This window comes from Vicia villosa, unplaced genomic scaffold, assembly GCF_029867415.1.
Source record: "Vicia villosa cultivar HV-30 ecotype Madison, WI unplaced genomic scaffold, Vvil1.0 ctg.000011F_1_1, whole genome shotgun sequence".
Taxonomy (NCBI): Eukaryota; Viridiplantae; Streptophyta; class Magnoliopsida; order Fabales; family Fabaceae; genus Vicia; species Vicia villosa.
In genome coordinates this window covers 415,564-430,891 of record NW_026704941.1, presented here as the reverse complement: position 1 = coordinate 430,891, position 15,328 = coordinate 415,564, and the positions used below count along the sequence as shown (strand labels likewise).

Genomic DNA, 15,328 nt, shown 5'->3' with positions numbered 1-15,328 from the left:
ATATATGATGGAATTAAATAATTAATTAGTAAGTCTAGTTAGTAGCTGCAAAGGCTTATGCAATAAGTTTTATGATCCAACTACTTGCCAAAAAAAAAAAAAAATAGAGTTAAATATATAGTACCCTTACAATATAAGCTTGAAAAAAAAAATAGAGTTAAATATATAGTATCCAAATAGAGTTAAATGTATAGTACCCTTATAATATAAGCGAGATTCGGTTTTCTTCTGTAAAAAAAAGTTTTAAATTTCTTTAAAATGTTAAAATTCTATATCCTTTACTCCATAAGTGTACAAGTTATTCTGTAATATATTTTTTTGATCTATTCTAAATTTACTGTTCAAATTGTACACGGATTAAAAATATTATAAGATAAAACAAAACTCACCTATATTGCAGGGTATCATATATTTAAGTCAATAAAGAAAAATTAACTAAGTAAAAATAATTTTAATAAATAATCTTTGTCATTTCAACAATTTATAATGAGTGCGTTCTTTTAAGATTAGTCTTTTAAGTTAAAATATTAATTGTGTTTATGTTTTTTTTTTTACTCAAATTTGCAGAATCAACATACATAATAAGAAAATAATAAGAAAATTTAGAGAAGACAATTTTATTTATCTAAAATATTTCAGGCAACTTAATTAAAATTTTCTTTACGTAGAAAACCTTTCTAAGCTTTAAAAAAATTTTAATTACAAACTATTTTAAATCCGTTGTCACTTTATCAAAGTGATATTTCCGAGCAGAACAGGTGGCCAGCAATGGTGAAGCTTGAATTCCGGGATGATTGAGAGAAAAAAGGTAGTTGTACCTGCAAGGCACTCCGATGTTAAAGTAAGTGTTTGGACAACAAGGTACAACAAAAGTGAGAGATTTTGGGTAAGAAAGTGATTACCTTGCCCCCTAGGGTTAGAGGGCTATTTATAGGGCAGTTCTATGAAAAGGACTCCATCTTTTGAGGACCCATGCGAGGCGTTAGGCCAGGAAACGCGGATACTTAGTCGTGGCCGAGCACGAGGCTTCAGCGTGCTCGGTTGCGTCTTGTGTTTGCCCAGAGCGGGTCGGGGAAGGCTACCGCGTGTATGGACCAGAATGCCTTGGGCTAAAGAGTGGATTGGCCCAATTGGAATAACTGGGCCGGTCCAGAACACAAAGTTTAGTGTAATTAAAATTTAACGAATAAATTATCTCGTTATCGTTGATTTCATTTGTAAATTAACTTAATCATGTAATCACTTTTAAAATGCTTTTCAAAATTTCCTCCCTCACTTCTTTAACTCTAAATTTGAAAAAAAAATTATTGGAAAAAAATCTATTTAAATTTTTTTCTCTTCTAAACCATTCTACGATCTTCTTCAAACCAACAATTAGATGAGAGCTGGGCTTTTGATCAAGTCTCATGACTTTAAAAGTTATGAATATATGTAAGAAAGATCCGAATGGTGCATACAATAAAGCTCTCATAGTTAAGGGGGAATATCACACATATTAGAATTAGTGCATGTATGTAAACTTGATGTCAATTGATAAAATACTTTTGGTTGTTATCGAGGACGGTCCTTTTGTCCTAAAAAGTATTATCAACGATGTTTCGATTAAGAAATCCCCTAGACACTGGACTAATGATGAAACTAAAATGCGTGTTACGATTTGAAAGCGAGAAATATATTAATATTCGCCTAGAATGTTGATGTATATTTTTTGATTTTGCATTGTTAAACATCTCAAACAATATAGCATGCACTTTAGGTTCTCAATGAGGAAACTGAAGACGTGAAACAATCTAAAATTAACACTTTAACATAGGAGTATGAACTTTTCTGAATGCAACCCTATGAAAGTGTGACTTCCATGCTGATGAGATTCTTCCATATAATTAATAAGTTAAAAAATTTGATAACACCTTTATCTAATCAAGATTGTGCTAATAAAATATTAAAGTCTATGTGTAAAAAATGTCAACTAAAGGTGGCTACTGTAAAAGAGATCCAAAATTTGAAATTATTAGACATATATACTCTTTTTGGAAAGCCTTTCGAACATGAACCCGGGTTGAAAAGATTCGAAGCAAGTGAAACAAATGTGAATAAAAAAGAAAATGTTAAAGAAAAGAGAAGCATCTCCTTGAAAGCCTCAAATTCTAAGACCAAGATAGAGGATGACGAAGATAATATCGACGAAGACTCTTTGAAAGAAGAAGAGATGAGTTTGTTTCTTGGAAGCTACAACAAATATTTAAAAAGAAAAAATCTAAAGAATTTGGATAAAAACATAGTAAAGTTTAGAAAATCTAACATGTCAAAAAAGTGAGAAGATAAAAAGAAGGAAGAAAGGAAAGTGACCTGTTATGAATGTGGTAAAGCCGATATTGCAAGAATGGTTGTCCATATTTAACTATGCACAAAAGCAAACAATCATTTTACAAGATGAATATTCATAAAGACAAAGGTCTTAGAGCCTACATTGTTTGGAAAGAAGATGAGGATTATTCATTTTCCAATACAAGTCTAGAAGAAGTAGTTACACTCTATTTGATGGCAACATAAGTAAAGATGCTTGAAGGTAGGTGATTCAAACACACATTCTTTACCTTTTTATAATGAGTTGTCTAAAGCTTTTTATAAAATGCATGTTGAAGTCTTAAATGCTTTTAATGAGATGTATCTCTAAAAGAAAATGGTTTTTATACTTAAGGGAGATGTCTTAAAATTTAAAAATGCTTTAAAATTCTTGAAAGAGAATAATGCATCTCTTGTTAAATTTAAATTTAGAAGATAAATTAGTTGTAGTTGAGTGTGATACTTGTCCTAGTTTAAAATTTGAAATTGATAAATTCAAAGGACAATTAACACAACTCCACAAATAACATATTATTACTATTATGAATCCAAGTAATAAAGGGAACTTTTTTTAAAAACATAATAATAAAAATTCCTATATCACTAGAAAAAATAGAAAGAATATTTCTCCTAAAGCCATTGTCACTATTATTGTGAAAAAGGTCATATAAGGCTCGGGGAATATTAAAGTTCTGAGTGGTCTCATGACATGGATACCTAAAGACTCTAATAGTAACCCTAAAAGACCAAACTCCAATTGGATACCTATATTACTTCATTGATATATGATGCAAGAATGTCTAAGAGTTGTGAATAAGACAAGTGTTCCTAGTTAATGAATTCTAAAGATAAGTGAAGAAAAACATATCCAACCATATTTGATTTTATATTTATTTTTTTATATAGTATTTTTATTGTATACTAACTTTTACTTGCGCAGTAAGTTATACAATAAATCATCTTAATTGATAGGATTGTTATAATTCCCAAATCTTCTTATCGCCGTATTTGACTTATCTTAATTATGAGTTTGTCTGATTTGTTGCTAATGTGTGATCATTTGTTTTATTGTGTGTGATCATTTAATTATATTATATGTGCATCTTATATCATATCATATTTCATCATGATCATTCATCATTTTTCATGTGCAACAATTTTCTTTTCAGCATCATTTTTTTTATCCACTTAAAGTTTTTCATCTACACTATTTTCCCCTTCATTAATTTTTTTATGCATTACATTTTTTTCATTAAAATTAAATTTTTTGTTGTTTGATTTAAATCAAATGGAATTTTTGGTTTTGTGATTCAAATCATCCAATCTTTGATTTGAGATAAAACTCATTTGCTTAAAAACCTTTTTTGGTCGAGGTGTGTGATTCGAATCACATACTCCCTTGACTCATATCAAGATGACCCGTGTAAGATTTTCAAGTGTATTTGACTAAAATCAAACACAATCTTGACTCAAATCAAACATTTACCTTTCTGATTTGAATCAAACTCCTTTTTTTATTGAATCAAGCATTTCGTAAAATCCAAATCGTTCAATCTTTTCATCTTCTAATCTCAACCATCCATTTCATACACATATATTTTTCATTTTTACTGTTCATTTCTCATTGTTAATTTTCACTTTTATCTAGGGGTGTTTGCGGTGCGGTTTGGGCGATTTTGACGTAAAAAATCATTCGAACCGTAAGAGAAAAAGTGTGCGGTTTGGTTTGGTTCGGTTGGTTTTTAGAAATAAAACCGAACCGAACTAAACCAAACCAAACTAATGCGGTTTGGATTTGCTCGGTTGGTACGGTTTTTTTTTACAAAAATTTATTGAGCCATACGTACACATATTGATGACAACATAATTTTGTATTTAGTACGACAGCAAAATTCATCATATTTGGATAACAACTTTCCAATTAATATAAAAATAATATTAGATAAAAATGGAATAAAAAATATAAAATAGTAGCATAAAATAATATCAAAAACATTATAATGAAATAGAAAAAAAGAGGAGATGAAATATTAGAGAAGATGAAAAAGAAAGAGAAGAAGAGATGCGATTAGATAAGAAGAGGAACATTAGAAACGTAATTGGAAGAGAGAACAATAAAATAAAAATAATAAGATGAAAAAGAAAGAACTTAAGAGATGAAATACTAGAAAAGAATATGTGATATGTATTTGGAAAAGAAGACGAGAAGTAGGTGCAATACCGCTTGAAGCGATTTAAAAAGTCTTAAACTGAAACCTTAAGTGTGAGGAAGAGAAAATCATTTTTAATCGCAAAGCTAAAACATAATAGGTTTGAGTTTAGGTTGAATATAAGTTAATTGAAGTTTGGGGGATTGTAACATAATGCGGTTTGGTTCGATTTGGTTCGGTTTGTAAAATACAAACCGTAAACCGAACCAAACCGCGCGATTTGTTAAAAATGACCCAAACACATCCGAATCAAATGCAGTTTTTTGCGGTTTCGGTTTGGTTTGGTTCGATTTGTAAAATACAAACCGTAAACCGAACCAAACCGCGCGGTTTGTTAAAAAATGACCCAAACACATTCAAATCAAATGCAATTTTTTGCGGTTTCAGTTTGGTTTGGTTCGATTTTGTGGTTTTCAATTGGATCGGTTTGGTTTTGAACACCCCTACTTTCATCTCATAAAAAATTCTAAAATCCTTTTTGAATCTAAACACTCAAAGTTCATTAGTTCATCTGAATCAAGTTCCAAGATTCTTCAAAGTTAGTTGCTATTCTTAATTAAACTTTATCACATTCATAAACTTATGGTTGCTTAAGATTTTTGCGTGATTTTTGTTTGTGGATTGTGGTTGTTAGGTTCTATGATAATATTCATGTCCATTTCAAGATGCATTCCAGACCTAGCAATGATTCTCTTCCAATGGCCAAAAAAGAAGAGAACTCAAAGGACAAATAAGAAGACAAAAGGTAAATATTCATCAAACCCTTCTTCACCTATTGTTCCTCTATACACTTCATCTTCTACAAATTGTAGTGCCATTCTCCATAGAGTCACTCATTAGATTGGACTTTATGATTACTAGAGATTTAAGGCTAAATGTTACAATAAAGAGACGTCTCCAAAGTACTTTATTACCAAATTGGTTATTGATTATGTCTTCATGAATTTCCTTAAAGTTTTTGAGAAAGACAAGCTTCAATTAATTTTTTTGGCTTTGGGTGTCCCATAGAATTTCAAGGCATTTGACTATAATATCATGAATATGGGTAAGAATGATCCAAAGGGTTTGTACCATAGAACTCCCATATTTAAGAGAGAAATTACACATATTGGAAATAATGCACGTATTTACGCTTGATGTCAGTTGAAAAAATGATTTGGGTTACTATAAAGGATGATAATGTTGTCCCAAAAAGTATCGTTGATGGCATTTCGGTTAAGAAAGCCCTTAAAGATTGGACTGATGATGAGACTTAAAAAGACATCTTGCGATTTGAAAATGAGGAATATATTGATATTCGCCTTGAACGTTGTTGTATATGTTTTTCGATTTTGTATTGCAAAACATCTCAAACAATGTAGCATGCACTTCAGGTTCCCAATGCGGTAATTGAATAAGTAAAGAAATTTAAAATTAACACTATAATAAAAGAGTATGAACTTTTTCGTATGGAATACGGTGAAACCATGGCTTCCATGGAGATGAGTTTCTCCCATATAATAACAAAGTTAGAAAATTTAGGAAAGACTCTATCTAATTAGGATTATTCTAACAAAATATTAAAGTCTGTGTGCAAGAAATGTAATCTGAAGGTGACTGCAGTAAAAGAGTCCAAAGATTTGAAAACACTAGACATATCTATTCTTTTAGGGAAGCTTTCCAAACATGTCTTTGTTAGATCCGAGTAAAGGGTACTGTAAAATTGAAGCTCAGAGCATAATCATTGTGTTTATCAAGTTTGTTGAACCAAGATAATTGAAGATCTTGAGTATTAGCAGTTAAGTAATTTGCATCAACAGAAGGGATTATTATTTTAGATATGTTTTAGCTAAAGCATTGTGTTGTTAGTGTTCAATTTGATAATGATTCATTGCACCAAAATATTTGTATCTTAAACTTTAAAATAGTGGAAGACATTACCATTTCTAATGATAGAAATCATTGAAGAGTGGAGTAGGCATAACGAGGATGAATTTCCAAACTACTATATATCTGATGTACATTTTTATTTCTCTCTCTTTTAATTTTATGCACGTTGTCATGTAAATTAGATATTGTTCATATTTAGAATGCCATCTAGAATTAGATCATGCTTATAGTGTTTTATCATATAAGTTTAGGTCTATGATTCATCTAATTCATTGATCATTCTTTACTTTAATTAAGATTATATTATCCCTAAGTTTCCGAATTTAATTTATTGGTAAAGCAACTATAATTTCCTTCTTTTGTTTATGATATTGATTTAGTTTTTGCAATTGGTTTAAGGGGTCAAGTCTATTCAACCCCCTAGATTGTCTCATTCCCATATGCTTGCCCAACAATTTTACAATACATATTAGATAAATTTTCACTCTCTTTTCCTAAAAGATTAATAAATTATATCCCCTCTTCTTCTTAGAGGCTTGTCTTCCCTGGTCTAGAAGCTCACCCAAGTTGTTGAAGGTTTTAAGGACCCTGATTCAAATACTTTCGGCGAATATGGACCCCAATTGAAATTCTTGAATTAACAAGTACTTCTTCCTCTCATTGTTGGTGCCCTTGACTAGTAATGCTTCTACAGTAAACCTCTATCTATATAGGACCTTATCAACTTGTCTTTTCCTTATCTGATGGATCCCAAGATTTTCATTGACTTGTGTTGCCTTTTCGACACCATGAAGTGCACGGAAGATATCCCCTTATAGTTCCAATAATTTCAGAGAATTTGTACCCTGTGAAGTTCTTGTTTTCTGTACACTTGAGATATCAAGAATGCAACCCATGTTGGTGGAAAGTCTGAGATCTTTCAGATAATGGAAGGGCGAGCCTCTATGATCCTACATTTACAAGTTCAATGAAGAATCCATACTAGTCACGAGCATCAACGAGAAGATGAAGAAGTACATGTTAAGTCTAAGACTCCAACAAGAGTCCAAATTTGCCAAAAATATTGGAATCAGAGCCCTTAAAACCTTTAACAACATACTGGCAAGGGCAGAAAAGGTCATATAATACGAGATAAAATTGACCGCCAATAAGTAAATTTATGACAAAGGGTTTGAGAAGGAAGAAACAAGAAGAAGGGGAAACGAAGAAACCAAAGAAGAAGGAAAAAGAAGGGATGAACTAAGAAATATTCATGGACCAACCGAGATTGCACGTCATTGAACGTAAAAAGCGAGTGTATCTTGCAAGAATGCATCAACATATATTTTAAAGAATAACAAGTTCAAACACAAACCATTCTGAGAAATTTCGGGAGTGTACAAATTTCGATATTGTCATTTCTACCCGTGTAATTTCCATAACACATAAGAATGCGCACAATTAGAGGATGTTGTCGAAAGTTTAATCAGGAAGGGAAAGTTGTCCAGATTTTCCCACCAAGACAAAATCAAATCTAAGGAAAAGAGGGAAGAAGAATAAAGCCTGCAAATGAGAAGGAGTGAAATAGTCCAAGTGTCTAAAAATATAAACATTCCAAGCATGGTGAAGAAAACAAACTTCTAGTTGAATACACCATCACATGATAGACATTCAATGAATGAGAAGGATTAATCATCTTAATGAACAATTAGGAGGAGCCACAAAAATTGAGGAAGAAACTCCATATCAGCATCAAGATAGACCCATTGGGTGCATAGAATGCAAATATTAGATGTGACAAACTAAAAGAGATCCCGCATGAAGAAACCACACCGACTATGACTCAGATAGTTTTAAGAGGGTTCCTTCGTAAAAATTTTAATGGATTAAATTAGCATAAAATACTTAACAAGAGATTGAATAGTATTTAAAAGACCCTTTTTTGCGGGTTTTTATCCTACCCGTTGCGGGTATTTTTGCGGATGTCCACTAGGGATGAGTCAAATTGCCATCCCTAATATAGACTGACTTATTCAACAAAGTTATTCGATTTAATCTGATTTAGTCATGCAGTTCGATCAATGATAAAATAATCCGACTAATAAATCAATGACTTAGTATTCTCACTAGTTTAATGACCGGTCCAATTTTTAAAACATTCCTTATAATAAAACATTATTTAAACTAAATTAACACAAACATAATTAAGATAATTCAAAAGAGTCTCAAGTTGATTACATTATTCATTAACACTAGTACAAAAAGGTTAATTTACACCCGTTTTTTATTAAATTTACACCCATTATTTTTAATAAAAATCGGGTGTATATCCACCGGGTGAGAAATGTCTAACGAATTTACACCCGTTTAAAACGGGTGTAAATACGTTCTAGTTTACACCCTATTTTAATAAAAATTAGGTGTAATTACGTTCTTAATTACACCCTATTTTAATAAAAATCGGGTGTAAATATATCCTATGTTATACACTATTTTAATAAAAAGCGGGTGTAATTACGTTTTTAATTACACCCTGTTTTAATTAAAATCGGGTGTAATTACATTCTTAATTACACCCTATTTTAATATAAATCGGGTGTAATTACGTTCTTAATCACACCCTATTTTAATAAAAATTGGGTGTAATTATGTTCTTAATTACACCCTATTTTAATAAAAATCGGATGTAATTACGTTCTTAATTACACCCTATTTTAATAAAAATCGAGTGTAAATACGTTCTTACACCCTATTTTAATTACACCCTTTTTAATAAAAATTGGGTGTAAATACGTTCTTAATTACATTCTTTTTAAATATAATTTACGCCCTTTATGAATGAACAAATTATATTATATTTAATTTCATTTACACCCTATTTCATATGCTACATTGCACCCTATTTTAGTTATCACATTTCTTCATATTTCTAGTACTAAGAATAATATTTCAAATACTAGAAAATCATACACATAAAAATAAGGGAGAATTATGTATTAATCAAGAAAAGCATATCAACATACAATCCAAAAATGTATTCATTAGTTGACAACAACTAACAAAACTGATTAGATAACTGAAGCAAAGAACAACTAACAAAATCATATATTTTACATGAAGTCCAAACAAATTCACAAAAACCATCTAAGTCAAAAGCCTATAGTCAAGAAGAGGCCGAACAAACTTGTTGTGTTCCAATGACAACTCCACCAATTCCATATTGTCTCAGTTTCACTGCTCAAAAAGCAAAAAGAAAATGATAAAAGCAAGAAACACTAAAATCCACGTCCATCTACAGTTTTATTTAAATAACAAAGCAACAGTGTATATAAGTATTCGTTAGTGGAGATTGAGAAAATATAAGAGGCAGACACATCAAGAAATACCTTAGAAGCTTGCTGAAACAGAAAACTTGTTTGTTCCATACCACTGATCTAAAATATGCAACGAATATATATTCAGCAATAATGAACAACCAAAATTAGTAGTAAACCACTATCTATATCCCCCCAAGAGAGAAAATCATCTCACCATGTTGATGTCGGTGAATATTATGGTACCTGATTCAGACCTTCCAAAGTCACTTTCAGAAGATGATAGCTTACAACCTGAATCAGGCAAAAACCATCCATCAATTCGTGCAAAATCTTGCAGGCCAAGCCGTTGAAATAACACAGATGCTCCTCTGCAAATATTCTCAATTACATCCAAAGGAAATCGAGGTGGAGTGTGATAAGCAACCTGTGGAGAATATATGCTTCACCGAATTAGAAAGAAACTTGCTAGTAGTGTACGAAACCAAATGGAAATTATAATGAGATTGAAAAAGAAAAAAAGTCACTTCCTGTATAAATTATAAGATCAGCAAGCGTGTCATGTGTAACACATTTACACTACTACTGACCTGTTGGGTTGGAAGGTACTTCCTACGGTAATCAAGTGAAGATCAAACAAATCCATTGTAATATGTCTCAAACTCCCCAACCACATTGGATCCAAATAACCGGTAACTAAATATGTAAACTGTGACCATAAAATCAAAGTCAGGATTCAATCTCAAGTTGATAATCCAGATTGAATAATACTTTTAACATAAAGAACATCGGCCAGATTCCCTAAATCAACAAGATGCTCACTTGGCACTGTGCTTGGCCTTGTTATGAGAACCTAAGGCATCTTCAGTCTTAAATGACCTGCAAGTCAAAAAAATTAGTTTTATAAATTGACTTATACAGAATGAGATGAGGAGGCTGATAATTTTAAATAGACAATTCCAATCACCTGTTACAAGGTTTGCAGCTGTAATCCCCATTTGACTTTGGAGTCTGCTGCTGGTTATTTGCAGCTGATTTTAGAGCCTGCTTAGGGTAAGGAGTATCAACATGGACACCACCACTATGGCCACCTGAACATGTCAGAATTCCTATCATTTCCTTTCAGTTGCGTGACAAATTAATGAGTCAAACAAGGTTAATGTGATTCAACCAAAATAACAACAAATACTGGACATGAAGCCACAGGTTATTTAACCTAATTTAAGCCCAACATAATTCACAACATAAGGCAAACAGTTGATTCACAAATACGCTAAGTCATGACAGAATGTTGTGGGAAAGAAATATGCGGAAATTAAAGAACCTACAGGAGCAAAAGTTGTATATTCCACAGAACAACTTTCCCACAGCAAGGCAATTTTATGTAAAAGTAGTGACAAATGTGTTAGAACAAGATTTGTTCTTATCAATTATCTTAGTTTTGATGATAACAATAATATGAATTTTGCTTAAGATAATATGGTACTCTAATCCAATGCAATTTCCCTTTCAGGAAATATATAAAGAGTACGCATAATTCAGCGCTCAGAAGTTGTGTCTCAAATGGTTCAGCATGCAACATCAGAACATGGTCTGGCAAGACATCAGAAGATGGTCGAAGCAGAATCAGAACATGGGTCTATGGAAGCATCAGAAGAACATGAGATCAGAAGCACTGAAGATCAGAAGATGGTATCACGCTCAGAAGCACTTCAAGATCAGAAGATGCTATGCACCAAGCTGTTTGACTCTGATGATATTCAAACGTCGTATTCACAAACATCAGATCAGAAGGAAGTACACGTGGCAGACTACGCTGACTGACAAAAGGAACGTTAAAAGCTACTAAAGGCTACGTCAGTAGACACAGCGTGAACAAGGCTCGAGGTAGTTGACAAAAGCGTATAACATTAAATGCGATGCTGTACGGAACACGCAAAGCATTAAATGCACTCAACGGTCATCTTCTCAACGCCTATAAATATGAAGTTCTGATGAGAAGCAAGGTTAACGATCCTGAACAAAGACAATTCAAATTAACTTGCTGAAACGCTGTTCAAATCTAAACTCAGAATCTTCATCTTCATCAACTCACTACATTGTTGTTGTAATATTTTAGTGAGATTAAGCTTAAACGTTAAGAGAAATATCACAGTTGTGATTATCGCTTTTAAGAAGCATTTGTAAACTCTTGAATAGATTACATTAAGTTGTAAGGAACTAGAGTGATCGTGTGATCAGTATACTCTAGGAAGTCTTGGCAGTTGGCTGAGCAGTTTGTAACTAGAGTGATCAGGTTGATCAGAATACTCTAGAGAAAGTCTTAGGAGTGAACTAAGCCTAGAGTGATCGTGTTGATCAGTAGACTCTAGAGAAAGTCTTAGGAGTGAACTAAGCAGTTGTTCCTGGAGTGATCAGTGTGTGATCAGAAGACTCTGGAAGACTTAGTTGCGGACTAAGTGGAGAACCATTGTAATCCGTGCGATTAGTGGATTAAATCCTCAGTTGAGGTAAATCATCTCTGCGGGGGTGGACTGGAGTAGCTTCGTTAACAGCGAACCAGGATAAAAATAATTGTGCAATTTATTTTTATCGTCCAAGATTTAAAGTTACACTTATTCAATCCCCCCTTTCTAAGTGTTTTTCTATCCTTCAAAATGCTGCTGCTATGAACTGCCCACAACAAGGCAATTTTATGCAAAAGTAGTGAAAAACTATGAAGCACGGATTCCGACACCAATAGTTTCAAAAGCATTGGACACCGATCTAGAGTATGCAAAATCAGTGTTAGACACTTGTGAATGACTAAGAACAATTGAGAAAGAAACGCAACTGAGCTTTGACATATACCAGAAAAATGTAGATTTATAGTATATAATCTAAACTTTGCCCAAATCGTACCAAAATTAATTCCAAACTTGTGCACACATCATGCCTTGTACCATTCCATTACAAACCTGACCCCACATGATGCAAAATCCTTCACAAACTTTGCCCAAAATAGCTAAACACACACGCCTGCTATCACTCCAAATCCTTCCAAAATGCCAAAACCAAAAATTTACAAATGGGAAACAAACTTGCTCATGAAGTTTACACTCACGTTAGCTCATTATCCAAGCCATGTGCAATGTATTCCAAACTTAAAAACTGATCTCAAAACTTTTCATATTTCCCTATATCTGAACTTGTCAACAAAGAGCATTTTTATTTAATAAACTTCCAAGCCTAGCATACCGGTTCACTGTGGATACAAATAAGTAAAATACCTCAGAAATGAGTGAAGTGTCATCAGAGTTGGATTCTGTGGTAGGATCTGCAGGAAAAGATAGTAATAGTGATACCTGATAAGCCCTTAAATCAAACTTTCCCAGCTTCTTGCTCCAATAGGGTACCAAGCCACAGTGTGCACTTCCACAAACAGGATCCTGAAAGCAAATATGAGTTATTAACAACACTATCTCAGACTGAGTTATTAACAACTAGCCATAATTGAAAATGGTGAAATCAAATTGTGTAATCTAAAGTTAAGACACAATAAACATTTTAATCTAAAGTTAATTCACTGGACGAACCATGCCAAATCCTCAAAATGTTTAGGATGCTAGTATTTAAAATCAAAAGATAAAATAACAAGTGACAAATAAAAAGACTCCAATACATCATATCTAATGATCAAAACAGCTGTGCTAAATGTTCTCAAAATATCCAAAATCCTAAGCCAGGGGATAAAAACATGCCTGCTTTGTTGAGACCAGGACCCAAGAGACGGGGAATCTGTTTAATGACAGACTCAGAAGCTAAGAAGGCATGGTGCTTCTTGGCAAGTTTCTTCACCAACTTCTTATTCTTGTTGAGCTTCTTCAAAGCTTCAACATCCATTGACTCCAAACCAATTTTCTCTGCCTGCAAATTCGAGTTAACTTTAACACAAATAACTACGCTAAAACTGGAATGATAATTATTGAAGAGCATTATTGTTGTGTTTTCAAAACATGTTACATGGATAACAAGTTCTGAAACCATTGTTCAAATCATTAAGTTCAACGGTGCTGTTTTGCATTTCTAATCCTACATTCACAAACACAACTAATGTCTATATACATTACATGGAAAATCTCTTCCTACTAAAGCACAAAATAAAAAACCAGAATTATTGAACCTAAAGGTGGTGCCAACAATTATTTGAACAGTGGTTACAGAATTGGGCTATATAACTTCAGAAGCATTGTATCTTTTCAATAATTTTCACAAATTCGTAACAATTAGAAAGCATATAAAGGCTATAAACTATGAAGCAGCGTTAAATTGGGATATAACATTGCAGCACGAAATCAAATATTCACAAATCAGTTCAACAATTGGAGAAGATGTATACCTCTTCAACGTGTTGGGCATCTCCAAGCATACAAATCTTCATCTTAGGGCGAGGGATGTGAGGCAACTTGACGGAGCCGCTGAAATGTTTATCCTTTTGTGGATCGTAGTTCTTGAGGCCAATTTGAAGCTCAATAGTTTCAACAAACTTCCTTCCTTTGTCCTTGGAATCACCATTCTGCGAGTTCGGTGTACCGGTAGCATCGGTCGAAGGGATCTTTTTAACCTGGAATATAATAGGATCCAAATGATATTAATAATAGTAATAAGCCATGTTTAAGAGAATTGAAAAGTTTATAATGAAAAGCTAGATCCTAACCTCAGTAGTAGGAGTGAACCATCTGAGACCAAAACGAGGAACAGAAGTACCATGAATTGGAGTTAAAAAACATGTTTAAGAAATATTGAACTCAGCAGCTAATGATTGCAACCATTCATCGTCTCTGTCTTGTTCTTATAAACACACTGCTGCTGGGTTTCCTTTGAAAGCTGAATCTGTGATACCAAAAATAATAAATAATATCAAATCGAAGAACATGAATCGAAATCTACAATCTACAGATTGTATCCAAAACTTGCAAAATGAAATGCCATGATACGATCTTAAGTGTATTACGAAAAACAAATGAAAGAAGAAGGTGACAGAATGAGATTACATACCATAAGAGAAGCTTCTGTGAAAGACAGAGATCCTGAGGTATGATGCAGCTCTTGAAGCCCATAACTGCCGGCAAGCCATCTTTCTCTGTGATGTGAATAACGAGAGCGGTCTATCAATGAATAATTTTAAAGTTAATTTAGCTCTTAGTTATAAAACAGATGGAGGAGAAATAAGCTTGAGTATTGAGAAGAAGTTAATACCTGTTACTATAGAAAACAGATCCGAAATTGAAGGCATTTCACAAATGAAGGGATTCTCGAGTAAGAATGGCAACAAGTGATGTCCTGGTTAGAAGACCTTAAATTGGTCGATTTGCCAAAAGTTAATGCAGATACGGTTGGATTCCGAACATCTTGTGAGCCTTCAACATCTTCATAAAATACACAATCGCAATTGTCCAAGCTTTTCACGTCATTGCCTTTGTTCTTGAGGCTTCCTTTGAGAACCTGTTTTGTAAAAAAAGAAGAGAACATTTAGGTCATGGCAAGAACATTAGGTTCTAAAGAGCTTGTTTATGCAATTGAAAATGGAGTTTCATTTCATCCAACTCACTTCTCATGAGCTCAAGTACT

General features: G+C 32.9%; 1 protein-coding gene across 1 annotated transcript; it reads right to left on the bottom strand.

Moving 5' to 3' along the window:
* Nucleotides 1-13,358: 13,358 nt before the first annotated feature.
* LOC131621787 (large ribosomal subunit protein uL1-like) lies at nt 13,359-14,993 on the bottom strand. Its single transcript, XM_058892828.1, has 4 exons — nt 14,957-14,993; nt 14,756-14,865; nt 14,097-14,321; nt 13,359-13,624 (listed from the first exon to the last, which is right to left on the bottom strand). Exons 1-4 carry the CDS (start codon nt 14,991-14,993, stop codon nt 13,418-13,420), a joined length of 579 nt encoding a protein of 192 aa, XP_058748811.1. The 3' UTR covers nt 13,359-13,417.
* Between the last annotated feature and the right edge of the window lie 335 nt (nt 14,994-15,328).

What these genes read in the sequence shown, in the direction of transcription:
- LOC131621787 (XM_058892828.1), bottom strand. Translation starts at nt 14,993, where the DNA reads ATGCCTTCAATTTCGGATCTGTTTTCTATAGTAACAG. An exon ending in TCTGTTTTCTATAGTAACAG is followed by an intron (nt 14,866 to 14,956) that starts GTATTAACTTCT and finishes ATTCATTGATAG; the next exon opens with ACCGCTCTCGTTATTCACAT. An exon ending in ATGCCCAACACGTTGAAGAG is followed by an intron (nt 13,625 to 14,096) that starts GTATACATCTTC and finishes TCGAATTTGCAG; the next exon opens with GCAGAGAAAATTGGTTTGGA.